This window comes from Rhipicephalus microplus, chromosome X, assembly GCF_043290135.1.
Source record: "Rhipicephalus microplus isolate Deutch F79 chromosome X, USDA_Rmic, whole genome shotgun sequence".
NCBI lineage: Eukaryota > Metazoa > Arthropoda > Arachnida > Ixodida > Ixodidae > Rhipicephalus > Rhipicephalus microplus.
Genome location: NC_134710.1, coordinates 333,180,411 through 333,207,765, shown reverse-complemented (window position 1 = coordinate 333,207,765; position 27,355 = coordinate 333,180,411). Strand labels below are relative to the sequence as shown.

Genomic DNA, 27,355 nt, shown 5'->3' with positions numbered 1-27,355 from the left:
GGAAGCTTGATGTGCCAGTCCGTGCAACCGATGCATCACATGACCTTAACAAACTCTGCGATTTGTGGAGGACCAAAAACGATGTATTTAAAAACAATAATTGAAACAACTCATTTGTAATGCTAATTTGACGGAGCTATCGATTCGCGAAAGTGATAAAATCTGCTATAATCACTTTGAAACAAGCTGAAGACCTATGAAGGATTTACATACCGCAATATGTATGTTCTAGTGAAGTATAGTGCTACCACAGTGGTAATCGTTCATAGAACTAATTTTTCAAAATAACATGAATTCCTCAAGTGTTACCTGGCTCCTGCAAAATAGATTACACTACCTTTCCAGCTGTCAATAGTGGTAAATAGGCAGGCCTGTCTTAAAAATCAAACAAGAGCTCGCTTATATCAAATACTAAAAAAAGACTGCTGATGTATTTGCCCCCTTCTTCGTAATAAATGTACGTATGTAACAGTAGTAGTGAATTTATCTTACTTGAACTTAACATGTAGAAACACTACATCTGCTGGGCTGAAAAACTTGCACACGTTATAATACTGCGTTAATAGCAACACAATTAGTTCTGCAAGGTCAACTTACCGATGAAAATATTTAGTAGTCATCACTGTCATCAGAGACCAAGTGTGCTGGGGAGCCAACGGGCAAAGAACATCTGCAGACTGCAAGCTGCCGATCACATAGCAATGAAAGGCTGAGCAGGTGTGCACGTACGTTGATATAGTGTAAGAACTAGCCATGAGCCGCTATTGTCAAGGCTCAAGGTCCGTGCGAAACGATGGCCAGGTGAACTCGAAAACCTGTAGTTAACCGGTACTGGCGCCCAACTTTCAACAAAGCAAGGCACTAGTGAAATGTTTGTTCTTTCTGAGAACCGGAGAGAAGCTTGACATTCACAGGCTCTCGCTGGCATATAGAACTTTCAAGTTTTTACCGAAGAACGATCTAAGCGTGCTGCCGAAGCAACACGATCCACAACAGAATGTAGCATCTCGCTGCTTCGGTTCGTCACATCACGGCGCTCGGACTATGGTTATCACAAAAAGGAGAAGTGACGAATTAACACACAAAAACGCCAAGCCGCACCGCCACAACTTCACAGGGCGATACGGTTATCAATGTTGTCTTTCAATTTTCGGTCGCACGAGCACAGCCTCTTCACAAGTCTTGGAAACTTCAACACAGCACCACTATTCACAACGAACATCGTTTCACTCCCGAACACCGGACTGCTGACAAGAAAACAGAAGCGTACGGGCTAACCAGTGGCGAAGCAAGAACCGAACACAGCGCGCAGTTAATACGTTTTCGTAAGTACTTGGGGTTTCTCAAGTAACGTGCCAAAACGCTGCCAATCCGAAATGTCGTACAGCACCCATCTGAGAGACTGGAAAGTGAACCGAACGAACTGTTACCAGCACACAAACACACATTGCAGTCTTCTCGAGTGATAGTTGCCGTTGATGCACTGGCGCTGATTTCGCTTGATAAACACACCGAGATACACTCCCGTATTCTAGAACGTTCTTTCCCTCAACGCTTCACCTTAACTAGAAAAGGCCTATGGAAGCGCCCTCTATTGGCACGGCAATTCACTGCATATCAGCGATCATATGGTGCGATTCTTGAGCAGCGCAGCGTCATTGTCAGCCGAGCAGTGGCGCAGTGCTCAACTTTGTCTAGTGAAAAGTGAAAGTCGAGTCGAGCAGCGTTTGTGAATACGGGGGACAGGCGTCGCTACGCGTTGCCGTACGGCGATACAGTGCCACTGGTTTTCACACCGTTTAATAGCACCAAAAAAGCAGCGGTAATAAAAACACATCCAGTCGAATGCTGAAGGAACTCAAGCGAGAGGCGCTTGTTGAAATTCGCACCGATTGATACGCTCACTAAGACGCCATGTTGTTTTCGACAACTGCGCAACACGTAGGATAGCTCTTAGAAAGTTCTAGCGCATTTTTCAGGGCGTGACAAAATTTGCTCTTATGTGTGAGGGGGATGATATGACGAACACGACAGGCATGCCAGATGAACGAAATGTTTTGGCCATGCCACGAATGCAGCTGATGTTGAGAGAATTGCTTCACAACCAATCACAAGCTGCGTTTGTCGGCCAAGCCGTCATCTGCTCGCGTTTGTTGTCTGCTTCGATGAGAGCATGCGACAGGGGTTTCGCATTCGCAACGCAATTATTCCCAGGTCAAGTGGTCGCTGCGTCGCTCAAAATACATGTCAGTGACTCGCTCTACCTTTGAATGATATTCGTGCGCCAAGTTAAACGGCTGGTAATCTTCGCAGGGACGAATTCAGCCAAGGTTTGCTCCAGGATCGTGATGGTTCACACCTATCCGGTGTCATTTAAAATTCTTAGGGTCATTTTATCCCGACTTCTTGCCATATTATCATTGCCCATATCGGTTTCTGAACAGTGAAGGTGGAAATGCTTTATTTGTTTGTAGTTCCTTGCGTAATCACGCACACCCCTAATACGCTTCCGTGTACAAAGTACGCGCCCATTCCAGATCATACCAAAGTGTATCGACAGCTGTATTTCAGAGATTGTGCCCATTGAACAGTTAGAGCCAATCGAAGTACACTAGAGCTCAACCAGAGAATAGACTGTAAGAACAGCTAACTGAAAAGTTCCGCTCATTTTTAATTTCCACTATCATGCAAGGAATGTGCTCCTATTAACCTGTTTGGTGGTAATTTCCACCAATGAGCCAATGATCTCGAGTTGTACATTTATTGGATGGGGTGGGGCGCAACACAACAACATAACAAATTTGGTGTATCATATGCTGTGCCGCGTTGGAATGTACCGACCATTCGCGCTGCACGCTGGTTTTCATCCAACCACAAGTCTTTACATTCCTAATTTTACGCTATTGATGCCCAGTAGGTTCTTCAATTACTGTGACTCCAAGCTTATTGGACGACGGTGGTTGTCAATACCAACCACTGCGTACAATGGAACGGGAACCAAAATCTGAGCACACGGGCCTACATTGATTTCGCCTCCATCGAAAATGCAGCCACCGCGCTACGGTGGACGTACACACTCGCGCTTTTGACACACGGCATACGGTCGATGGTCGTGCCTTTCTCGCTATAAATGAAAATGCATTTTCGTGTAAATTTTAATACAATAACCGTATTTCGCCAGAATGCCACTGAAATGTTAGAAGTTATGTAGATAAAAAAAGAAAAATTCAGTATAGAAGTACCCTGACCTAAATAGCGTAATGGTTGTTTCAGAATAGAAAAATTTACAACCGCTAGATACACTTCGCTGATTCTCCAATTTCAGCGGGAGGACTCGGAGCACCTGTTTCATGTATTGTGGCCGTTATTACTCCACGTACAGCTTATGTGAGGAGGAAGATTCAAACTGTAAGCCGAAGCGAGCAATCTCTTTTTCGTTGAAGTTTGCAATAAAGCTGGCCGCCGAAGCGTGCCATCGTTTCACAAGGAAGCTGTCTCGGTGGCAGCACAGCTTGTTGTCTCAAAATTCAGATACAACTCAAGTAGCAAGTCCTGGTATTGAGCACGTAGCTGAAACCATGCACGCGCCGTACTTGAAAGCCTGAGCATTTGAGAAAGTAGAAGCTGCGGCCTGAAAGACAGAATGACATTGTTATGAGGTACCCAATCGTTCACCATTTTGAGAAAGACAAGGTGGAATGTTCCTGCTGTGTTGATATCGTGGCGTGTAAAAAAAACAGCACCGAATTCAGAATGTTTCCGAAGTAAAGTCACTGGTCATTTCGGAGAACTTGATGATGCACATCACCGTACAGCCCCTTAGGGGATGAATTTCGACATGACCGAATAGCTGAAGATTCTAGCTTGGCTGATGAGTTTCTTTATTGAAATAGAAAATAAACAAAGGAGTTGTTAACACTACGGCTACCCCTTTTAACTTCAATGTTACAAAGAAATATATATATATATAAATATTATTTGCATGTTATTTGCATATATTATTTGCACATGCATGTATTGTGGCCGTTATTACTCCACGTACAGCGTATGTGAGCAGGAAGATTCAAACTGTAAGCCGAAGCGAGCAATCTCTTTTTCGTTGAAGTTTGCAATAAGGCTGGCCGCCGAAGCGTGCAATCTTCTCACAATATATATATATATATATATATATATATATATATATATATATATATATATATATATATATATATATATATATATATATATATATATATATATATATATATATATATATATATATTGTCCTAAATAACTGAGTGCAAAAGCTCTCACATGGGCAGAAGATGACTTCTATGACTTTTCGTCTCACTGCGGATTTAGAATATGACTGAGGTAACGTGAAATGCGGTGCAACAGTTACCTGCATTAAGACTAGTGTTATCATTACTATAATTATTGCTGTTAAGTATAGAGTTATTATTTGCGTAATATTATGAAACATCAGAAATAGAGATAAAGGAGAGTACCAGAAAATGTCTGCTGAAAGAGACACCACAGCCAGTTGCTTAAATATGGGAGAAAAAATAGGAAAAGGACTAGGAAAGAGAATGAGGGGTTGCCGACCAAAAAAAAAAAAAAAGAAGATGAAGGCACACAGCAATGCATCACATCGCACGTTAAGTATATGAATTGAGGACTGGAGTGCCATCCAGTTTTTATTAGGAATCCCCCCGCCCCCCCCCCCCCCCCCCCCCCAAAAAAAAAGCCGTTCTCATCGCGCCCAGTCGATGTGTGACCATTCAAAAACGAAAGATCATTGAGTGATGCCGGTGGGAGATTGAGTTTCTGAAGTGGGTTTATCAGCACGCACCAGCAAACATGGTAAGTTGGGCTTTCAACAACAAGTGCTCGAACGTTGATTGGAAGAACATAGCAGTAGTCTAAATATCGCGTCTCGCAAAATTACGCACAAGTATTGTACTTATAGTCTCCCACCGTGGCTTCGTAGTTATCTGGCATCAATTGGAAATTTCAACTCAAAAAATCTATTGACCTAGTTGCTTGTAATCAAAATCAGGCTATACATAAAGTTACGATACAAGCAATTTACGCTAGCACAGCGGCTTTTGTCGACAACAAATTGAGATGCCACAGTTTGGTCATTGATTCATCTGGCGCTGCACTTACTGCCACTGAAATAATGAAAACAAAAAAATGGTCACTCACTTTTTGTGCGTAAAGTTTAAGTGTTGTTTACCTAGTAACGTTCTGACATTCCCCTAGCTAACTGTATGCAATTTATTTCTCTTCGTTTGGGTTATCACATGAAATCGCATCACAGTGTTAGATATGGGCTGAGTCTCATTTAACAGAGTTGCTATGAAATCGACGTTTAAACTGTTTTCTTCTTATTGTAAATGCTATTGCATCATCATTAGTCAATTGTGTGGGCCATACTTTCAGCGACCTTTTTCAAAGCATAAGAAAAGCTGCGATATTTTTGCTATATTGCTTTTCTCTTTTCCCGTGAATGCTACGCAGAGTCGTATTTATTCAGGCAATGCCTCTGAAATGTAACGGCACCAAAAATCTATGCATGATTTTGCCACCAAGCTTGTTAAAGCTTTACGCTTAAACTATAGGATTGTTTTTTTTTGTATTACAACCCTTTCACTGTTACTTATTGGCGACGCCAGCAGTGATTAACTTAGCAATGGCAATGAACAGTCGAACACAGAATCGCTCTTTCTCGAATGCGCCTTTTTCTCGCAAAAAGCGGGAGCTGACGCATACAAACAACGAGACATATGTAACGATAGTTTCAAGGAACTTTATTCAATAAAATTATTTGTCATACTGTACATATTTACAATGATCAGCAGCTACTTGCAATAGTCTTTCGTGTATAAAATCCACTGGAGTGTACTCGAAAGATTGGTGCTATGTATACTGCTGCGCTCGTAAGAGAGGACGCTATACTGACAGTGAACGTGCGAGCGATAATAAAAATTTACTACTGCACTACGACAGCTGCCTTCTGGTTTACGTGACTGCGTGATCCCGCGGGGTCAGCTTTATGTGCAGACCTTGCGTGGGTCGCAAGACGAGCTCCAGCGACATCTGCAGATCTTCGTTACGGGTCTTTGATTGCACCTTGAACCGCCTGAGGATCTGAGCCAGTAAGATCTTGTCCTCCAGCTGAGCAAACTTTTGCCCTGTCGAGTTGAGGTAAAAAAAGAGAGAGAAATTAGGTGGGAGCATTATTACTGTTCTAGATGCGCAGACTGCTGTAACATGGTATGCGAAATTTCCTCTTTGCATGCACGTTTTGTGAAGGTGTTGCTTTGTTTAGGCAATTATTTTTTGAAGTGGCAGTTGAATCGATTTTGGTCTAGACGATCCACCGATCAATGAAATTGCTAGGAAAGGCTTACTTCATCTCTTTTTTTTCTTTCTAATAATAAATGCACGTACTAACAGAAAAAAAAAACGTTGTGTGTCTCTGTCAATTTTCACGTTCTGTTGTAATTTAAACCTTGCATTTCATGATGCGCTCAACAAAGCTTCGCAAGGTCAAGTCACCTGGAATGCAGCAGAAGCGATTTCTCGTGAAAGTGACAACTACGAATCTTTCGCGAGTTCCGCTTCGTGCATGGTTTCTTGACTTTGTTTGCTTGAACTTCCCATTGTCAGTACGCATTCTGAATTGCCAATCGTGACATTGACTTAATAAAATGTTGTTTTACTTTCATACCACTTCTTTTTTTTCTCTCATTCAAGGAGTTCACCATTAGGGAGCCTCGTTCAGAAGCAACCAAATCAGTTTCGCATGCTTGACGTACCTATACAGTTGCGAGCTCCTCCGGCGAAAGGTATGTACAGAAACGGATGACGTTCTTTATCGAGCTCTAGAAACCTCTCAGGAATGAAGTCGTTTGGCTTCGGGACAAATCGTGGATGCCGGTGCATAAAATATATGAAGATAACCGCTACGGTACCTTTAGGGATGGTACAGTTTTCTGAAACGCAAAAAAGCAAAGACATCGTGGATCATCTATTAGAATTACTAGTGCACAATGAACAATAATTTAATGTTAACGTTCTATCAAGACGTTGCGCTCCCTAATTATTTTAATATAAAGTTCTAACGTTACATGCGAATGTTGCAAATCTTCATGAAGCTTTCGTAGCTTATTTTGACCACCTTCAGTTATTTGGCGTTCGCCAAAACACCAGAGTTACTTATTTGTGTTAAATTGAAATTTCTCGTTCCGCTTTTGTGAGCACCGAATTTCTGGGGTAAGGAATTCGACCTCCCGATTTGTGGTCAATATAAGTAGTAAATGAGATAATAATTCTATAAGAAGCTATCGTTAGGCGCAGAGATCTAAAACAATGAAGTGCAGTGCATGAAAAGTGCAAGAATACAAGATGGTACCTAGGGAACCTGCCTACGTGCCTATGAGTCCATGTGCCGAACACTATGACAAGATACACAAAATTTCTGCCATGTATCCTGCAATGGTGTTCGTAAATAAAGGCGATTTGCACAAGCGGCTGTTGTCTTCGACGTGCATCTTCGCATAGAAGCACCTAACGTCCAACATTTCACAGCAAGTAATGATTGAAGTCATAATGCTATTACAATAATGTAGATCAGTTTGTTAGGTTCTGTGATAGCTTCGTTTTCTTTTCATGCACCGTTCTCGACCCGCAAGTTTAAAGACAAATGCAGAGAGCTATTCTTTTGTTAGTGTAAATTATTTGCCATGGGCTGGTGTAGCCTTTTGGCAGTGATACGCCCGGACTCAAGAATAAAGTGAAATATATTTTGTCAACAGCTTTATTGCAAGATCTAGTTCGGTTATAACGTGGCCTCTCCTGTCATTTTTCAACACAGTCATACCCTTTACAACAAAAGAACTATTATATAAACACGTGTTCAAATCTGAAGACTCAATTTTTTTTAATGAAAGCGCGGAACCACACACTACACAGTGTTTTGTTCTCCACCTTCGCCTATCTTTTAAAGAGTACTTATATGCCGAAATTGACAAGTTTACCAAATCTCATTAGTTTTATACTTTTATTATTTACTGTTTTTCAATTAACCATATATTGCTTTACGACAATTCATGCCAGAGTTTTATTTGCCGATTGTTCATTGAGCCAGGTTAATGAGTTTCTTCATTTATTATAGCATAGTGATTATCTGTGATAAAAGCTCAATTCTTACAGCTCATTTCTGTTTCACTTTCTGTTTTATTCGCTCATTGCTCATAAGACAATTTTAATGTTTCTAAATTTACTAATCTATAAAGACTATATATTTTGTAAAGGCTCCTTCATCACAGATGATTTTTGGTTGCGTTCAGTACTAAGTCCAGTTCTTCACCAAAAGAAAAATGAATAATCCAAAATTACCTAAGGTAAGGTCTTCTCCGAGCTTTCTTGCAATAGCAGGAATAGGTGGGTAAAGGCGAAGAGTTTCCTGCAAGAAAGAAATTTGAGAACGTGCTGAGCATGGCTGTAGTTGCACTGCTAACTGTGACTAGTTATTAATGTCTCAGAGCCATACATGAGAAATCCCCGCATCTCCTTGAATTTAGTCGCGACGTGTGGGCGAAGCACTGGGGATCGTTCTTACCGTGAATCAACCGCGACATTGGCTACTGGCGCTTGTAAATGGGTATATACAATGGACAGAATATACAATGAACTTTTGCGATTACGCCACCGCTTCCCACGCTATCAACTCCGGGGCAGCAGCTTATCGTCATCGTGGTCGTTTGGCTGCTGCTTCGCGAGCTCTCGCCGGGTGGCTTGCTGTCTGCCTAGACGTTGAGTCGCCACATGCCACGCTCTCGCCTCCACACATAGTAGCAGTCGGCATCAGCGTTGCCTTTAGCGGGTAAAAGCGCGTTCACGTTTCTTTTGATTCATAGCAAAAAAGACTGTGTGGCATTGAACGGGCTAATTCTTGATCGTCATTAGCGTCATCGCGTGTTGTCTGCGTCGGAATTGTCATTCTCGGGCGAGAGCAGGTTCACGTTCGTTTTCATCCATGTCAAAAAGAGAATGTGTGGTCTGGAACGCGCTTAGTATTCATCATCACCAGCGTCATCGTCATTGTAGCCGTGAGCACGAAAAACGCACAACGTACAGCATCATCGTCGTCATCACCCTGATCACAGACAACGCACCACAGCGGAGAAGCCTAAAGTCAAGGGTGCTTCGTGGCTAAAACAGACAAAAAAAAAAGAAATGAAGCTAAACTAGTCCTATCGTTCGCTTTTGCCGTGTGCCTCTACTTTGCTTCGTGTGTGTGTGTTCCCCCGTCATGCTCCCAGTTCGCTGAACGATTATAAATTACGAACTAGCCCACCTTTATATCCTGTTAAAAACTTGTACTAACAACAGAGTGAATAAGTGAATACACGTATATATAGGGTGCCCAGCAATTTTTAGCCAGATTTTAAAGATATGCTGACACATGTGATTACGACGCCACCAAATCCATGTTGCTGACCGTTGAATATAGTTAGTCAGGCTAATTTGTGTTCTAAAATATTCTTTAATTAGATCTGTTTAACGAACTAACTTTTCAAGGAACGAAGATGGATAAAAAATACAAGAAAGTTGTAGATCGCTTTGCAAAACGACTTATTCGACAGCTTCAAACTTCAACTCGGTTAATTATTAGTGTTTTCTGCGAACTACAAATGACCACGAAGAACAAAAAATGCCACGTGACAAACCCAGTAGCGCCCCTACGCACGCCGAGATTCTAGTGCTCCCTAACGTTCCGCGTACGCACCGGGTCATTACAACGATAAGCAGTCACAGCGGTTATCACTTTTGTGGCTGATAGAAAAACGTGCTCATCGCGAAGACTCCGCCATCGTTGCAGCCCTGTCAAAACAGCACTATAGGGCAAACGCTATGGTCGTTCGTGCGCGGAGCGTTAGGGAGCACTATAATCAACGTGCGCGCTAGCGCGCGAGTGGGCTTGTCAAGCGGCTATTTTTTTTGTATTTCACGGGCATTTGTAGGTAAAAATTAAACACTAATAATTAACAGATGTAAAACTCGAAACTGTCTAATCCGACGTTTCGGAAACCGATCTAAAACTTTCCTATAGAAAACTTTAATCAATCTTTGTTCCTTCATAAGATAGATAATTAAACATATATCATTCAACATTATTTTAGAACACGAAAAGTAGTCTGACTAACTTCAGGCAATGGTTAGCAATATGCATTTGGTCGCGTCGTAATGACGTGTGTAGGCATATTTTCAACTTTGAATCTCGCTTAAAATAGCGAATAGCAGTGGTAACCTGTATATATATATATATATATATATATATATATATATATATATATATATATATATATATATATATATAAGGGAGAGAAGTGTATGCCTAAGGGCTCGTATTTCCGTGTTTTAACACAATATTAATGAGATATAACAGACAGTAATGCCAAGGAATGTACAGGGGAAGTTATTAGGACCAATGGAATGTAAATAAGAAGAAAGAAGAAAGAAAAGTGGATGAGAAAATTACCAGCTGTGAGCAGGAATCGAACCCACGACCTTCGAATAACGCGTTCAATGCTTATTTTTTTTTCATCCACTTTTCTTTCTTCTTTCTTCTTATTTACATTCCATTGGTCCTAATAACTTCCCCTGTACATTCCTTGGCATTACTGTCTGTTATATCTCATTATATATATATATATATATATATATATATATATATATATATATATATATATATATATATATATATTTATATATATATATATTGCTTCAAAGAATATATCACAACATCACAAGTGCAATTACGTAATGAAGCCGCGTTTACTCAAAATTTTGATGCCGTTAATTTTCTTGGTTGTCTTGGTGTAGTAATAAGTAAAGAAGACGTTTTTATTTTTTAGGATATGATGCATGCACAATTTGTAACAACTTATGTCACAATGAATCGCTGAAAGTGGGGTTTACTTCGTATTAAGAATACCAGTGCACCATAGACAGTGACTTTAAAGAAGGAGAAATTTTCATTGCCTTATGCATGACAATCAAGGCCACAAAGAACTTGGGGAACTGTGAACAATTTACTCGTCCAACGCACATTCATTTGCTACATATACGCTGATTCCCGGACAGAGCATTTTACTACCAGCTCCTTTTATACTGCAGATATCGAATTGAAGTAAAGAATAAACACAAAAACGCTGAAAATTTTCATTCTGTAACCACACGTTTCCTAGGTTGAAGACGGTTCTTTTTCTGCTTCCGTTGATTTTTCGTATTAAAGATACTTTCATATTAATTTTGGAGATCTTGCAAATTAGCCATCCCCACAAAGACAATTCTCTATTTAGAATGTCTGTTGGTCTACATATTATGGCCACTTTATCTGAATTACAGCTGCGTACCTTGATAACGCAGTCTAAGTACTTCAGTTGCGCAATGTCCTCTCTGGTCACGGGTCTTTCTTGGTCACAACCAAACACGGCATCCAGTTCTTCGTGAAGCTTGGCCTGAACCTCCGGATGGTTGCCGAGCAGATGTATGGCAAAAGAAGCTGCCGTAGCAGTAGTGTCAAATCCCTGCAATAATTATGCGCCACAAATTATTTCAAGTATAGGATGAAGTTTTTCAAACTTCATAGCAATCTGAACATTGCCAAAATGTGGGAAACTACATTGCGAATAGGAACATGTCACTGCCTGGCCTAGGTTATTGTTTCAGCCTGTTCGACAGTTACCGAACGTAAGTATAATTTCGCCTATTTATAAAATAGGGCTGCATGGAGCTATTTACCGGTTTCTAAAAACGGTAATTTTAGGAGATATAATATAGCTGTTTCCGTACCGAAGTATTTCTTAGCTTTTGCAGGAAGGCTTCCTGAACGTCTATATGGTTAATCTCTCGGCCTTCTCTCTTTCTGTTTATTTCCTTTTTTCATGAACGTGAGTGGAACTTAGGTGCTGCTATTGCGCATTCGCCAATTGGACTGAAAAATCACCAACTGAGTCACGCATCAGCTTTAAAGAAGAGGTTATGTAGGTTTAATATTCCAGAATTAGACGACAGACTGTAAGAGGCGTGACACCCACGAACGAATCCAGACTAATTTTGACCAGCTTTATAGCTTTTTTGCATCCATTTAAAATTAGGTAGGCGTACGTTTTAGACCACTTCCCGTACGAAAGCGTCTTCTTGGCTAGGAGTTGGAGCGGCGGCTCCACGCTTTGCAGCTGAATGATAACCAGTGAACGAAACGGGATGCATACGTATACGCATATCATGACGAAGTATAGCCTCTGTGAGTAGTTTCCTAGCATTTGTTATGCAAATATTCAGATTACAAATTTTATGCATTCTCTATACCTTACAGCGTTGTTTGACCATCCTTGTAAACAAACCATGGAAAGTTGCAACTTGTGTGTTCATTACGAATCACCTAAAGGAAGAGTTTCAGTTGAGCTTACAGCGCACGTGAACAGAAACATCTAGCTGATCAATGATCGCATCATATTTCGCCTTGTTCGTGGCCGTCCGGGAGAATGTGCTCACCCCAATCATGAACGTGTTGACCTCCTCCCTTATTTCCTCCTCCGTGAAGATTCCTTCTTCCATGTGCATACGAAGCAGTATGTCCATGAAGCTCTTCTTCTGGGCAGCCTGGTCACCTTCAGTCTTGTAGGTCTTCTTTCGGCAGCTTAGGATCTGAAGCAGACGTTAATTTTGAATTCACGCAAGAGAGCGCATCTCTCGAAGTCAAGCAGGTGATTAACTGTGCACCGACAGCCTGCGTCGAGGCGAATAATGACTTAGAATCTATGCGTCTTGTAGTTGCCATTTATTTAAAAAATCACACCTTTGTTTATTTATAAAATGGTTCAGAATACTATTTACCATAGCTCTCAATAAACCACGGCATACTGTCATTTTTCCGCTGCAAGCATTTATAGATACCCCGCCATAATGGTGCAGTAGCTAGCACTCGGCTGCTGACCCGCAGGTTGCGGGATCGAATTCCCGCTACGGCGGCTGCATTTTAGATGGAGGCGAAAATGCTGTAGGCCCGTGTGGTCAGATTTGGGTTCCCGTTAAAGAACTTCAAGTGGTCGAAATTTCCAGAGCCCTCCACTACGTCGTCTCTTATAAGCACATGGTGGTTTTCGGATGTTAAACCCCGCATATCAATCAAATCAATCATTTACCGATGTTTAAGTCCAGCCTTCTGCGTCAATATGGATTACTCATTAAGGGCTAAAAACAGCTATATGAGATATGCTCTCTTTTCACTTTTAGCCGCTTTCCTCCTACTCATTCGTAACCGAGCGACCAGGCGGGTATACTCACCTTGTAATGGAATGAAAAACTGTTTCATTACGCTTTCATATGATCATGATAGACGCCGTACTGGAGGGCTCCGGAAATTTTGACCTCCCGGGAATTCTTTAACGCACACAAAAATCTGAGCACATCGGACTACAGCATTTTCTCTTCCATCCAAAATGCAGCGGCCGCAGCCGGGATCTGATCCCGCTCCTGCGGGTCAGAAGCCGAGTACCTTAGCCACTAGACCACCGCGGCGGGATACAAGCAAACTTTTATAACCTATCTGAAGTAATAGATAAATGAACGTTTCACTGAACAGTAGCAGTGTACTTACATCTCGTGTGTACTTCTTTATGAGCTCCAATTTCTCATAAAACTTTCGGCCATCCTCAGTGCGCTTGTATATAAATTCTGGCCAGTGATGAATATTCATCATCCTCGTAATAATTGCTGTCGCAATTCTGCAAATAAATTATATGTTAGTGCTCCAAAAAAAAAATTCGAAAATACCTCATACTTTAACTTAAAAATATGTCAGAATGGTAACGTACTCATCGTTGACTTCCAGGAATCCAGTTTTCTTGACAGCCTCTTCGTCAAGCTTTATTCCCATAGCAGTCTCTAAGAGAGCAAAGTACTTCGATTTATGCGAAAGAACAGCTTTTTTTTCATTATTTACATGCAAATCAAGCAAGAAACTGAAATGAGCAGAATTTTCAGAATTTAGCATCACTTCATGTAAATGTGTTCGACACAACAACCCTGTCATTTTTTCCAACTTGTGAAAGTGCCCCGTATGCGTTGATTATTTTTTTTCTTTTCTCTATCAACACATTTTGATGCTTACGCCCCTCTAAACGACGCCCTAAATGTGTCTCCCACCTTCCATATAGGCATTACAAAAATAACTTAGTGTCCGTGTCTTCAGACTTTGTCTTGACGCTTCCTACAGTCTGATAGAATGCAAAGCACCCATAACAGCAGAGCTGTTTTGGTCGGGGCTTGTCGTAGTTCGATAATGGTCATCGTCATGAATCGTCACGGACTCAATGCTACCCAAACATATTGCGCGAATGATTAACAAGAGAAGCTGAAACGTGCCCACTAGGTCTTCTGTGCCCCATACTTGCACAACATAATGCTATTTGCACATAATACTTGCACAACGTGCCATTTTTAAGGGCGAAGCTCCCGAAGGCATGGGTCCGTTCATCCCTTATATGTATGTATACGTGACCGCCTACAGTTCCACCTTTGGAAACTGCCCTCTACTTTGTCCTGGCAAACATTCCACTCCGCCCTATCGCCGATCCACCACTTCACCGACCATAAAGCCGTTACGATGAAGGGAGAACGAAAGGAACGGAAGTGACCAGTTACGAATGATCAAATTTCTTGCATAAATACAAACAGTGTTTCTCATGTCTTTGATGATGTATTGGGGATATTCGCGGATGGTTCATGGTTTAGCGATGAAACCATCCAGCGCTTCACCCCACTCATCATCAGTCACGTCGTGGATATGTTCTGATTTTCTCAACAAGCTCTCACACAGGATGATGCGCAAATGTGACTGCACTTAACGTCATTGCATTGCCTGTAATATAATAACTATATTTGGCCTCTATAAAATGTAAGAAAAATTACATTTAAACTTTCTAGTCAGAATTTGCATTGTAATCTTTATGGGGGACTTGCTTTGTAGTCTACATCTCGTTAATGTTCGTCATTAGTTGAGAGCCCGTACACGAGCGCCACTCCGCAGTAGCACATTTTCTGCGTTTGTCGCTTGCCTCAAGCCCCTAAAATATCCACCACTTATTAGTACAGAACTATTCATTTTGATAAAAATTTCTGATACTTATACATGAAGAAAGCTGAAAATTTTGAGCCCAACTATGTGCTCCCACTTAAATTTTGCCAAGTATGCACCCATTTTATTCACCGATAGCACACTTTTGTGGGAGCTAGTGTGATCGTATCCTGTAGGCTATGGAATGAAAAAAAAGAGACACAATGTAAGAAAGAGACATTTGTTTTTACGTTCACGTCTTTCTGTTATATCGGCAAGTGAACCAACGGTTATTTTAGTTCTGGTTTGAGGTGCGAAACAAGCGTTATAATATTCGTTTCGGGCAAGTTGTCAGCCGGTGTCCCACACAATATATCTTAAATTGAACGTTCCACGAGAATTCACTGTGTGAATTCCTCTCGGTGAATGGTGTTGCCAAGCAGCCTTTCCTCAAAAAAAAAGGAAGCGAAAAAAAACAGAGAGAGAAAAAGAAGAGGAACACGCTGAGCTAGCAACCCACGGAGCTGCGCAAGCTTTGTGCACTATCCAGTAAGTCATTCTTTTCAAACAAACATTATTTTCACTGACGTAAGGAGCACACTACATTTTCTTTGAAATACTGTATCGAACTTCTGGTGCAGTAAGAAATAGTCCACAGCATATTGCTGAGGCCATTTAACTATTCCTTGCTATGGTGCTGAAATGGAGGGGCGGGGGGAGGCGTATTGCACTAAGAGCTTAGAAAAATGACCTGGCACGAACTTTCTGACCATATGTTCGAGTACCACCAGTTAAGGGGCGTTCTCAGATAGCATACAGTTAGAGCCGAAAACCCACGTTGGTGCTTATCTACCTGAATGATGTATTTCAGCCCTTTCAACAGGTAAATGATGTTGCTATAAATCATACTACAGACATCTATAGCGCCTTCCCAAACCTGTTTCAAGAAAAAAATGATGCTTCTTTCTTAAAAACAGAAAAATGCATACGACAAAACGTAAAAGAGAAGAAAAGCTAGAGCATCTATTTTTTTTTTTAAGTTCATTTCGGCACTCAACGTTCTTTTCTTTCGCGTTAAGTATTTGACTTGATGTTTATTGCTTCTGTTGGCAGCGACACAAGATAAATAGTTTTTTTTTGCCCAAGGCGCATGTCATGAGATTATAGCCACAAAGTTTCCACAAATTTACAGTGGAAATTAATCTATCCATGCCATCATTTTGTTTTAAGCTACACATAGTGCTGCTTTTATTGCAATAACTTTGAGCCAGTACAGTGTGTACACAATTAGTTTTGATGAAACAGCACAGCATTATTCTTCTCCCACTGACCTTCTCTTGCTCCCTCCACCACAAAGGACCAAGGATTACAAATAAAACTTCAGAAAAAAACTAGGGGTTTGCGGTAACGTTTGAATCCACTTGATAACATACTTCTCAATTATTTTCCTTAACACCCGGCCTTTCTTCTTTTCAGAAGGATTTGATCTTTTGCTTCTCCCATCGGATAATACGAGAAAAAAAACGACCTTTTTCATTGTAGAAGGCGTCAATCAAGCGGCGATTTCTCCAGGAACAAGGCCAGCCGGTAAGCAAAAGAAAGAAAAAAAAATACTGCACATCTGGTTGTCGTGCCCGCTTCCCATCAATTAAGGCTCACTCGAGGTGCGCTCCTCGAACAAGCTCAGTGCGCGGCCCTTCTTGAAGGACGGCGTGGGAATACGCAACATTTTCAATGGGAATACGCAAGATTTTCAAACAGGATGAATGACCTGCCAGAGATCGCCGCGTGGCGCTCGCAGCGTCCGCAGAGACGAAGAAGCGTGCTATGTGCGACGCGGGATCACTCACCGAAGAGAATGCCGAATGTCGCAAGCCTCATAACTGGTAGCACGTCGAAGTCGTCCCGGCCCAGGGCGGCCATCTTGTCACACAGCAGGGCCGCCCTTCGGTTCATAACGGGCACGTACTCGTCGAGAATTCGAAAGTGGAACGCCGGTGTCAGAACCTTCCTCCGTTTCTTCCATATCGACTTCTCGCTGAAAATGACAGTGCTTCTATTTAGCTCCAGGATAATGGCGATACCGGTGTGGAACCTTATCGCACGCTTTATGATAACAACGAAAACGATTCCATTCACTCTGCAGCTGCATTTTACACCTTTCACTGAAGTGCGCGGGATTCGTCTGATCTAAGTGGGTATCGAAAGATAGACTTGGTCTTCGCTGCAACTTAATGTCTTTCAATCAGGAGAAAACTACGCCAGAAGTAAGAAGGGCACCGGGAAAGAGTAGGTCGTCGGTCCGATGCTTTAGAGTAACTCTAGTGCGCGCGATTATATATGTGTGCAGTACATGCAACTGTATACGGTTCATATAGGGGACCTTGCTTTTCGTAGAAAAAAAAAAGGTTCAAGAAAAACAAAGTGTTCATGTAGGATTCTTGTGTCCTAATTGAATTAGGTAACGTTGAAAAAAAAAGAAGAATCAAAATATGTGTGATTGCACCCTGACATGACGTGTATTCTTTGTCGCTGCAGAAAGAGAACTACATTCGTTCAAGGCAACACAGTTTTTTTTTAAATGCTGGCCCTGAAGGTCAGTTTATTCAAAACTTGTTTTATTTACGTTTGCACAAGGAAAATACTAGCGTATGTGTTGTTTCCTTGTAGATCTCTGTTCGTCCGTCTACAACTCACGATAACAATCATCGAGGTGACGAGACGCTTTCGTATAGTGATACGCAAGCAAGGACTGCAATCTATAATGTATCAGATAAGTCACACATTGCAAATACGTAAGGTGTGCACATTAGGTCGCCACAATTTCCTTTGTTTTTGTATTTACTTGCAAAAATGTTAGAAATGAACATTATGGTAAATGCGTGAAAGTGATCAGCTGCAGTCATACGCCACACATTGAAGCTAAACGACGACAGATCACCTATGCTGGAAATTCAGTTTGTTGAAAGCTTAATTCTCTTTTTTGGCCACTAATCGAAAGAACTCGCAAACACAAGTTGCGTCCACATATGCGTACCATGCGTGTGGATAAGTCTAGTCGCAAAATACCAGCAAATTTGGCATTTGTCTAGGAGGTCCACTGAGACAAATTCCAAGATGTGCTGACAGGTTGCAGGCGCTGTGTTTAAGCAGCCCTTGGTATGCAAACGCAAGTCATTATATGAAATATGTTACTCATGATGAAGGTCACACATCCTGACCGATTTCTTGCTGAATGTTAACTATACGGACAATATGGTTTCGCGGCCTGGAACTTTGAGTGTTTTGCGTACTGGAGAAACCACCATTAAAAGAACGAAGTGAAGGCTAGCAACCGTAGTAGGCAGGTCCTCCTGCAAATCTTTTTTTCTATAATTTTAGAAATTACTAGCTATACCAATGTGACGCTCGAAGAGCGACAATCGGCCAAGAGGAAATAGTCCAGGATATTTACCTAGTAAGCAGGCCATTGCCTATCCAGCTCTTTAACATGGCGTAGAGGAATGACTTGTTAACGTTTTCGGTGCTTGATAGCACACGCTGCAAGAGAAAGAATAGCAAGTCAATCTCATCAGCTATCTGCTTTTTCTGAAGCTTTTCAATTTTTCTGAAGCTTTTCAATAGCAATGAAGCCTAAATATTATTCCCATTGTTTTAAATATTAAGTATTTAGAGTTTTACATGCTGAAGCCAGCACATGCATTATTATAAGGCACGCCGAAGTCGCGTCTTCCGGATAAGTGTCGACCATCTATGGATCATGGCAGGGGTCTAAATAGTAGTAAGCAAGATTTTTTTGCCTATCTCTGTCATCGAAATGCGGCTGGCGTGACGTGAAATTGAACTCACGCACACGAGTTTGGCAGCGCATATCTTAGCACCTAAGCTACGACGACTGGTCGTGACTGTTTTCGCTTCGCGCCATAGTGACTTAGTGCCTGTTGTGTTATGCTGCTAGAGAAGAAGGCACGGCTCCGATTCCCGACCGTACAGACCACATTTCGATGGGGTTTGTATGTGAAAACACCGGTGTGCTTGGATTTGGTAGCACGTGAACATATCTGAGAGGCTCGAATTTCACCCGGTGTCGTACCCGACGGCGTGACTCATAATGACAGCTTTGTTTTAGCAAAGAAAATCCCATAAGTTCACATTTAACCACTTTTGTTGAAAAGTAAAAAAAACACACAAACGATTGACAGGTAGAATAATGCCAACTCCTGCTGAGAATGAAAATAAACTGTGTTGAACTGGGCTAATCTAGACTCTATTATACACCTGCAGAGGAAATTCACTTTGCTGGCTGCATATGCACTGAAACAAAGGCGTAAATTGATAAAACAATGAAGATCCTTGGGGCGTGTTTTCACGCTGTTGTTGTGGTCAAGGTAAAAGCATCTCATGAAAGACATTTTTTAAAAATTATAGCCTATTTACAAACCAATGTACAATCCACAAGGGCTTCAAAATAAGATCAGTGTTTGATTACACGACGGCAGTGCGTCATTCAACACCTGCAGATTAGGATGAAATCACATGCAAGAGGTACGCAAAGGACAAGTGTTTGGTGATTCAATAAGGCTGGCATGTGTAATTACAAATTTCTAAAACATATCTTCTAAATGGCTAATTGACTATGTGAGGTTCAAAAACGCATTTACTTTTTTTCGTTGCTTCAAAGCTGCATATCCATGTTCAGAACTCGACTCAGATCTGAAATCAAGATCACCGCGAACTATCGGATTATATAAAGCGCGCTTACCTCTACAATGTCGGGGGTCACGCCAATGAGAAATGGCTTGGGGCCATAAAAAGCAACCGTGACATCTTGGTCATGAATTTGGTGAAACACTGAATCCAAATAGTTGAATATCTCTGTGAAAAGTAGAGCAAATACGTGTTCAATCAATACTTAGCGGAGGAAAAACTAGATTGTTGTTAGGCCGTCCAGACATTGCGCATTGATAAAATTATTCATGGTAGTTATCGATTCTAATTACGCTCGTAAATGCCGATATATATGGGGGATCTTCATGTAGTACATGCTAATTTAAGTGTCTCACTGAGGATTCAAGGATAGAATGAAGCCGCCGCTCTAATATTTGGCGGTGCCACTCTGCAACTCGCCCGCTAGTTGTTTTACGTCACTTAGTGTCATACGCGTGTGAGCCTATTTCAATGAAAAAAATGATCTAAGTGAAGAAACGTGGAAATGTCCTTAATTCGGAACTGCTCAAACCTGTTCATCCGGGGAGAGCGGTGAAATAAGCATGGACCTCATCTCCGGCATCAATTTTTTATAGCTAATTGTATTTATCCTTTGATATAAGCTTCAAGATGAGTTGGAAAATGGGCCAAACCACGGTGACCATGAGCACTAGCAAAATAAGTCAACAAAGTGTTCAATTGCACTCACTGGCTGGTACTTCCAGCGACGAGTCCATGGTGGCCACGCTTTGCCACAAGTCCAGGAGTAAGCAGAAAGGGAAGCGTTCAGGTGGATGCGGTAGGTTCCATAAGCAAGCATAGGCCCGAATTGTGCGGGCCAGTATTCGCACGCAGTAGAATAACACCGCGATCCCTGCTGCATATACGCATGCCGAGACGATTTTGCTGTGTATCAGGGGCTTGTACATCGGTGGTACGGGCTCCATGGTGTCTTACGTCTGGCGCTTGTGATCCTTCGCGTTGTAAAGAAATTTCAGCTGTGAGAACTTTGGGTCCAACTATTTAGGCGTTCAGAAGGAAAATAACGTTTCCTCGATTCATTCGGTGAAGCTGCTGCAAGGGTCGCGCAGGTTTTTGAAAGTCAACTGGCTGATCCAATACCGTTCTCGCTTCTTTTATGAGCTTTTTGCTACTTTGACGGTGCTTCTAAACAGGGGAGAGATGTTGGCAGAGTTGGGAGAGGAGGTAATCGCGAGCCTATCACTCAGCTCGCGGTCCCTGGCGATGACAAGACGGCACCCTCTGCACCTCCTCGGGGGAAGTGAAAGTTGAAGCAGCCGTTACAGCAACGTAGCAAGCGCAACCACGAACTCTCTCACACTACCATTCTTACCTGGGACAGATGAAAAATTCTGGCGGCCTTGAATACGCGCGTAAGTGGCCCCTCACTCTCGTAGGGACCACCCTTTTCTCGCTCCAAAGCATAAAGTACCTTTCACCTCTACCACCCCCTTTCTTTTACGTCCTCTCGACCACCACCCTCGTGCGCAAGCGCTTGACACAGTTCGTGGACAATCGACATCCGTTTGATGTGACGCGTGCTCCTTCACAGCTCCCGTCGACTTCGGAGTTGCGTAACCTCGCCAACCCGTGCGCAGCGACACGCGATTCTTGCGTCACTCGACCCAAGGCGGGCACGCGTCTACCCTCTCTGGGAAGCATTTGTAGGGTCTTCACAACGTCGTGACGTGGAACACGCGCGCTTTTGGCCCTTGGCCACCGAGTAGCACGTCGTCTTCATGCGGGGCTCTAGAATGGTTATTAGCTGTCGGAAATCGGGGATCGTGTATTGATACCTTCAATGAGTGGCGACCCCGAGGCAAGCGGGCGTTGAGCGTCATTACTCTTAAGAGTTCCCGCGTTCATTAAAGTGACTCAGTAGGTGAATCTTACTCCATTGGTCATCGCACTTTGGCAACTCTGTGTTCACTCTCAATTATCTTCTTATTCTCACACTTTGGACTCGCTATTACACCGACTAAGTCACACTGATCACACACATTTCATTATTCTTAGGCCTTGCGGTAGAGTATACTTTTTAACTATGCACTTTATTTTTTTTTTGTCACGTCGTGAATAGCTCAAACTATAAAAAAACACGGCCCCAGTAATGACTGAAATCTTCGAGAAATAACTAAAAAAATGAATTGAAAAGTGGGCAAAGCTTTCGTGTATTTGTGATAACTTGTTAACTTTATGTTAAGTTCTGTGCATGCAAAAGTAGCGAAAACATTTGTTCCTTCTGTATTGAACCTGCAATACACTTAATAAGCAATGGAAATGCCCTCCCACTAAACTTGTGAAGAAAACGGTCTCTTAAAAAAAAACGGTGACACAACACGTTCCTATGACGAACTGCACGCTGTGGTATTCATGCGTTCCTACACCTGCAACCAACGTGTATCGCCGCATGCACGACTAAAGAATTTACGCAATTTGTTCTCGCGCGATCTGTCGCACAAAGTGATCTCAGAGGAAATACCGCTAATAACTTTCTATAGAGCTATATTACGCTAATTGTGTGCAAAAATCCGATCGTAGTTTCAACATTAAATATTGTAGGAGATGGGCGCAGAAGGTTCTTATTGAATGTTATCCTAAACTGTTAGCTTTACATCGGTCAGCGAATTCCTTTTGAAAGAGAGCGTTTACGCTCGATGTTTGCCGTGTGTCGTATAAAGACAATTACAATCATCATAAATCGGCACCCACCCTCTTGGTCTTCTTCTGTTTCACTCCTAGAAAACGTACGCCGATTTGTCTAGTGTGCACGAGGAACGCAATAGCTCTGATGGGTGAGAGAGTGACTACAGTCAGAGACAAGAAAAGAGAGTGAAAGAAAGACGAATAGAAAAAGCATAGCTTGTAAATTACAGTTTTAGTGGGAAAGAGAATTTATGGTGACGAGGAGAGAAAGGAGCATGGTAGAGAGCAAATAATAGCGTATGAAGAAAGACAAACAGAGAGAGAAGGGGACAGAAGGAGGAAGCGAGAAATAGGGGCGGAAATAAAGAAAGAGAGAGCGCGAAATAGCAAGAACTAGGTAAAGAGAGAAAGAAATCTACAGAAATAGACAGAAACAGAAATACAAAAAGTAAGCACAATCGTAGCAAGGTGTGGGAAAGAGAAAGGTGAGAGGGTAAAGGCCTAGCCAAGCAGGGACCAGCTTGGTGCCCACTTAGTCTGCTGGTCCTCAGCCTTGCGCCACTTAGTGAAAGCTGTGCAAATATTTGTTCATTGGATATTTCATTTCTGGAAAATTTGTGAGAACATCGGTTGTAACTTTTTACTACAAACAAGCAGCTAGCATTTTTACCCCCGATGGACCTCATCCCCCCTTCTGGTCTTTCGGAGAAACTGATCAGCCATATTTAATACCCAAGGATTCTTTCACCGCGAACCTCCCTACCAGTAATGCAAGAGACTTTCTGTTTCTTCAACACAGGGACTACAACATTCCACCTCATAATTTCACCTATAACTAGTGCTAGTGACGGAGCCAAAATTTTGTTTCGCAGGCGAAAAGCCCTTGGCCGTGAAGCAGCACCCGTGCGGACAGCTGTTGTCGAGTGTCGTTTTATGTGTGGTGAGGCTACTCATGGCTACGCTCATGCGATCTGATCTGTCATTTAAAAAGCATCTACGAATGATGACTGTGGAACATTCAGAAAGACGTAGAATCGTTCGACAAGGGGGCCAGGGAGAAGCACCATGCATTACCTTCACGAAAATAACTTTTTCTTAGTAAAACAAATGGCCCGAATCTACATGTTACACTGTAAATGTCGTCGAAAGACGATAGTCTTGGGTCTGGAGAGAGTGAACAAAACGTTTATTTGATGTTCTGCGCAAGAAAATCGGGGAATGGTATTCTGCAGGCGCTGCGTTAGAGTGCCTCGAGCGTGTGGTGGAAGTGAACAAGCGCATCTAGGCACGTTAGACACAAGTGCCATCTGGCAGTTATCTTCGAAAACGAAAGCTTGCAGTCCGCGGAGAAAGATGCGCGCCAGTCTCTGAGGTGATAAGGTGTAGAACGCAAAGCGACGGGCAAGTGCCACCACCGTGACGTCGTAGCAAAGCGTTGGAAACACATTTTAGAGCATCGCGTAGCACTGTCAGCACTGCGCGATTAAACGCTACATTCCTTAGAGTTACATGTGTGTGCCTTTTCAAGTATAAAGGCAGACATAGAAAACATCGAAGCGTTGTTGTGGTGCCTCACATATGCGAAATAATTGCTTTTTAATTGACAATCGCACAACTATGAACGCTAAACCTTGAGCAATATTGGTGGGCGCTGCGGATGTGGTTGGTTGTTTAATGCCGTTTGAGATATCGTTAGGGCGGACAAACAGACAATTGTACAGACAGACAGACAGACAGACAGACAGACAGACAGACAGACAGACAGACCAAAATTTTTCCGTCGAAGGTCCTAAGAAAGATTATCATCCCTAATATCAAGTTATTCACGGTTTTCAGGCATACATGTACCCCTTTTCGGGAGCCGATACTAGAAAGCGTTTTCTTCAAAGAAAAGAAGCATTCCCAGTGTAGCATGTGGTCATTATGTGTCCGCCAATAAAAAAATATAGAGAATGTTCCTCCAATTTCTGCCGAACATTACAGGTTTGGCAGAGCAATAGAAAACGGGACACTACATGGTACACTAGTGAACAATTGTGAAATTTTGATATTGTCAATCAATTAGCGTGACTGTTAAATGAAATATTGATAAATCTACCCAGATAGCAGTGGCCAGTAAAATAGCGTATGGAACAATGCTCTCTAGGTCACTCTGCAACTGTGGTAGTAGCACTCATGGCGTTCGGAAAGCATCGGCTTTTCGGGCAGTCATCACGTAATTGTAGTTCTAATCTAATAATTGCTGTTGCAGCCCCAAACGCAATTATTAGCTTAAAATTTCTCCCCCCGTACGTTCAAACGGGCATGAGCTGCTTGTTTATTAAATAATACAACAACTGAGCTATACGTAAAATGTTTCTTTCCCTTGACACATTGCGTAGTAAAGGTAAGGAATACGCTAGAAAAAGCTGCAGTTGTCTAATATGTATATTTTTTCTGTCATTTGAGACTTCATAGACATACACGGCGCCAAGACACGCAGACTATTCCCTGAGTTTTCATAAGAACTGTGGAGTTTCACCGCTACATGAAGTCTCCGCATCCAGTAGCTGCAGCTCAGAAGTTCCGTCTCTACTGGAATGTTCTGCTTTGCTACGTATGGGACAACATTGTAATCTCTTTTGTAAATCGGTTTAAATAACGCTAGGGCATTTAAAAGCGTTAAATGCATATATAAATAGATGAAGAGGGCTAGAATATTCGAAAAATGTTACACCATCCACAACCTCAAGCAGTTCTATTGTGTTAGCTTTGGAAACAATTCTCTATAACTATTCCCGCCTGCAATATCCAGAGGTATGTTCTTGTGCTCATGAGGAATCAACACTTCTACTGGTAATTTATTACAGGTGGTATGATTCACACTTCGGCCGCAAAGAGGGCGTTCTCTGCAGAGCTATTCGAGCTGTAAACGATGTACTTCCTCGTAAAGCACCACGAACGTCGGATTTCGTCCATGGAGGGACGTTTCCTCTGTAGGAAACGACGTTGGAAGACTTGTTGATCGGTAATCTATTTTAGTGAAAGAAGGATGCCAGTATCGAAATTAGGTCTATGACGCTTCAGCACTTACCGGAGGCTCCTAAATTAAAATAAACGTGAAGGACTCTACATCAACTATAGATGCAAAGATAATAAAGTAGCCAATGAAGGCTCGAAAGCGTTCGACTTCTGTCTTGATTCGAGCACCTTTGATGTAACCGCTAGAAGAAAGAAAAAAGGAGAGCCTGCAATGCTTCCCTAATGTACTTTGATCGATGTCGATGTGCTATATATATGTTTATGTTCACTCTTTGGGTTGTATGTTTGGCCAGCAAGAAGTCTCAGTTTTAGTGCACCTTTAGGTACTTGTGAGCAACTATTTGAGGGAAAACTAATTGGTATAAACTTCTTAGCAATAGTAGCGGGCAGCTGGCAACAGTGGATAACACAAGGGGCAGCAAAATGCTGGCAAATGCGTCACCTTACAGAACCTCCACTTTTAGTGATATAATTCCCATCACTAGCGTTAGCGCTGATAATATACGATTCGAAATTATGCACAATACATCATCACTATGGTAACCACCGAATTGTTCTGTGTTTCATTACTGCAGCCTTTATATTCATCTTTATGCTGATGGTATCTCGGTGCATGCTTACTTACGCCACTTTTCTTTTTATAAATACGCGCAGCGAGCTAATGAATATTCCGGGAATGGTTGCCTCTTGAATAATTATCATTCCACTATGATTTTCATATTAAAAATGATTATTTCCAGTTTACTTGTGACATAATTGAGACCTACGAATGGCGCTTCACTACCGCATGTGTTTTCCAGTTCCCTCAGTGTCAGTGATCTGCTCATAATCCACTACTGTAGAAAAACACGTGGGTTGCTGTTTTCCCGGATCAATTACAGGGAGAGCAATACTGGAAACCAAAGATCCAAATCTGTGGCAATAATACAGCTGCTTTATAAGCGAAACAATATCCGTGTTCGCCTCTTATTGTTAAAGATGGCAGAGAGACCAAGCTTTCTGGTTCTCTTCATACTGACCAAAATTTATAATTTTGTACACTTGAGGGACATCGGTCTGCTACGCCTCTCAAACCAACGGCCTGAGGAAGCAATCGACTATAAACGAGGTTTCCTTCAAGTTTTAATGTAAATTGACATTTAGACCACTTCTAACCAGTTAACTAATGTCATGTACTAGATCTGTCAAATAATTCACATTTAATTTTTATCGGGCCCATTTACGAAGAAACACTCCCCACTTTCCAGCGAAACACGGTATTGCTTAAGCGTCGCACGTAGTGAGCTCGAAAAGTCGGCAACTGCCCCTGCACGCGATCTCTAAATCGATATGGGCGCACTCGCACTTCCTTAAGCAGTATCACGCAGGCGTGAACCACTGAAGTGGTGAGCGCCGTTTAACGCACATAAATGAGCGATGTTGCATGCTTACGCAACAAGATTGGAGGCGAGGCTTCTATACAGAATTACACGTGTCCAGAAAATGACGGTGTGGTGCAACCGTTTGAACCTGAGCATCGAGGAGACAGTTTCCGACAAGGATAAGAAATTGTAAAAAAATGCTTGACGTCAGACTTGGCGCGCGACGTTTCTTCTCTGTATAGTATTATGGGCTTGCAGTTTGCCTCAGTTTACACGCGACTGTCTCTTTAAGCTTGCTTGTTTAATTAAGGAAGTTATACAAGAGGATGTGGACGAATAATGATATCGGTCTTAAATGTGGTGGCTGAACGTCCCCAAAAGCACTTTGTGAAAATGTTAGGTGCCTTAGTGTAGGGCTTCGAATATTTTGACTTTCTGGGGTTCGTGAAGGTGCTCTTATATATGATCATATATAAGAGCACAT

The 27,355-nt window shown here is 42.1% G+C and overlaps 1 protein-coding gene across 1 annotated transcript in view; it reads right to left on the bottom strand.

The window, feature by feature from the left end:
* Nucleotides 1-5,771: 5,771 nt before the first annotated feature.
* The window catches only part of LOC119162051 (uncharacterized), a 64,978-nt gene continuing 43,394 nt past the window's right edge, over nt 5,772-27,355 (bottom strand). The window contains exons 12-22 of the mRNA XM_037414535.2: nt 20,532-20,763; nt 19,878-19,990; nt 18,570-18,655; nt 16,966-17,153; nt 13,875-13,944; nt 13,658-13,784; nt 12,553-12,705; nt 11,409-11,582; nt 8,386-8,452; nt 6,804-6,980; nt 5,772-6,176 (exon numbers count right to left, since the gene is read on the bottom strand). Coding sequence (XP_037270432.2) covers nt 6,004-6,176; nt 6,804-6,980; nt 8,386-8,452; nt 11,409-11,582; nt 12,553-12,705; nt 13,658-13,784; nt 13,875-13,944; nt 16,966-17,153; nt 18,570-18,655; nt 19,878-19,990; nt 20,532-20,763 — 1,560 coding nt within the window. The 3' untranslated portion in view covers nt 5,772-6,003. The remainder of the gene's footprint in view (nt 6,177-6,803; nt 6,981-8,385; nt 8,453-11,408; nt 11,583-12,552; nt 12,706-13,657; nt 13,785-13,874; nt 13,945-16,965; nt 17,154-18,569; nt 18,656-19,877; nt 19,991-20,531; nt 20,764-27,355) is intronic.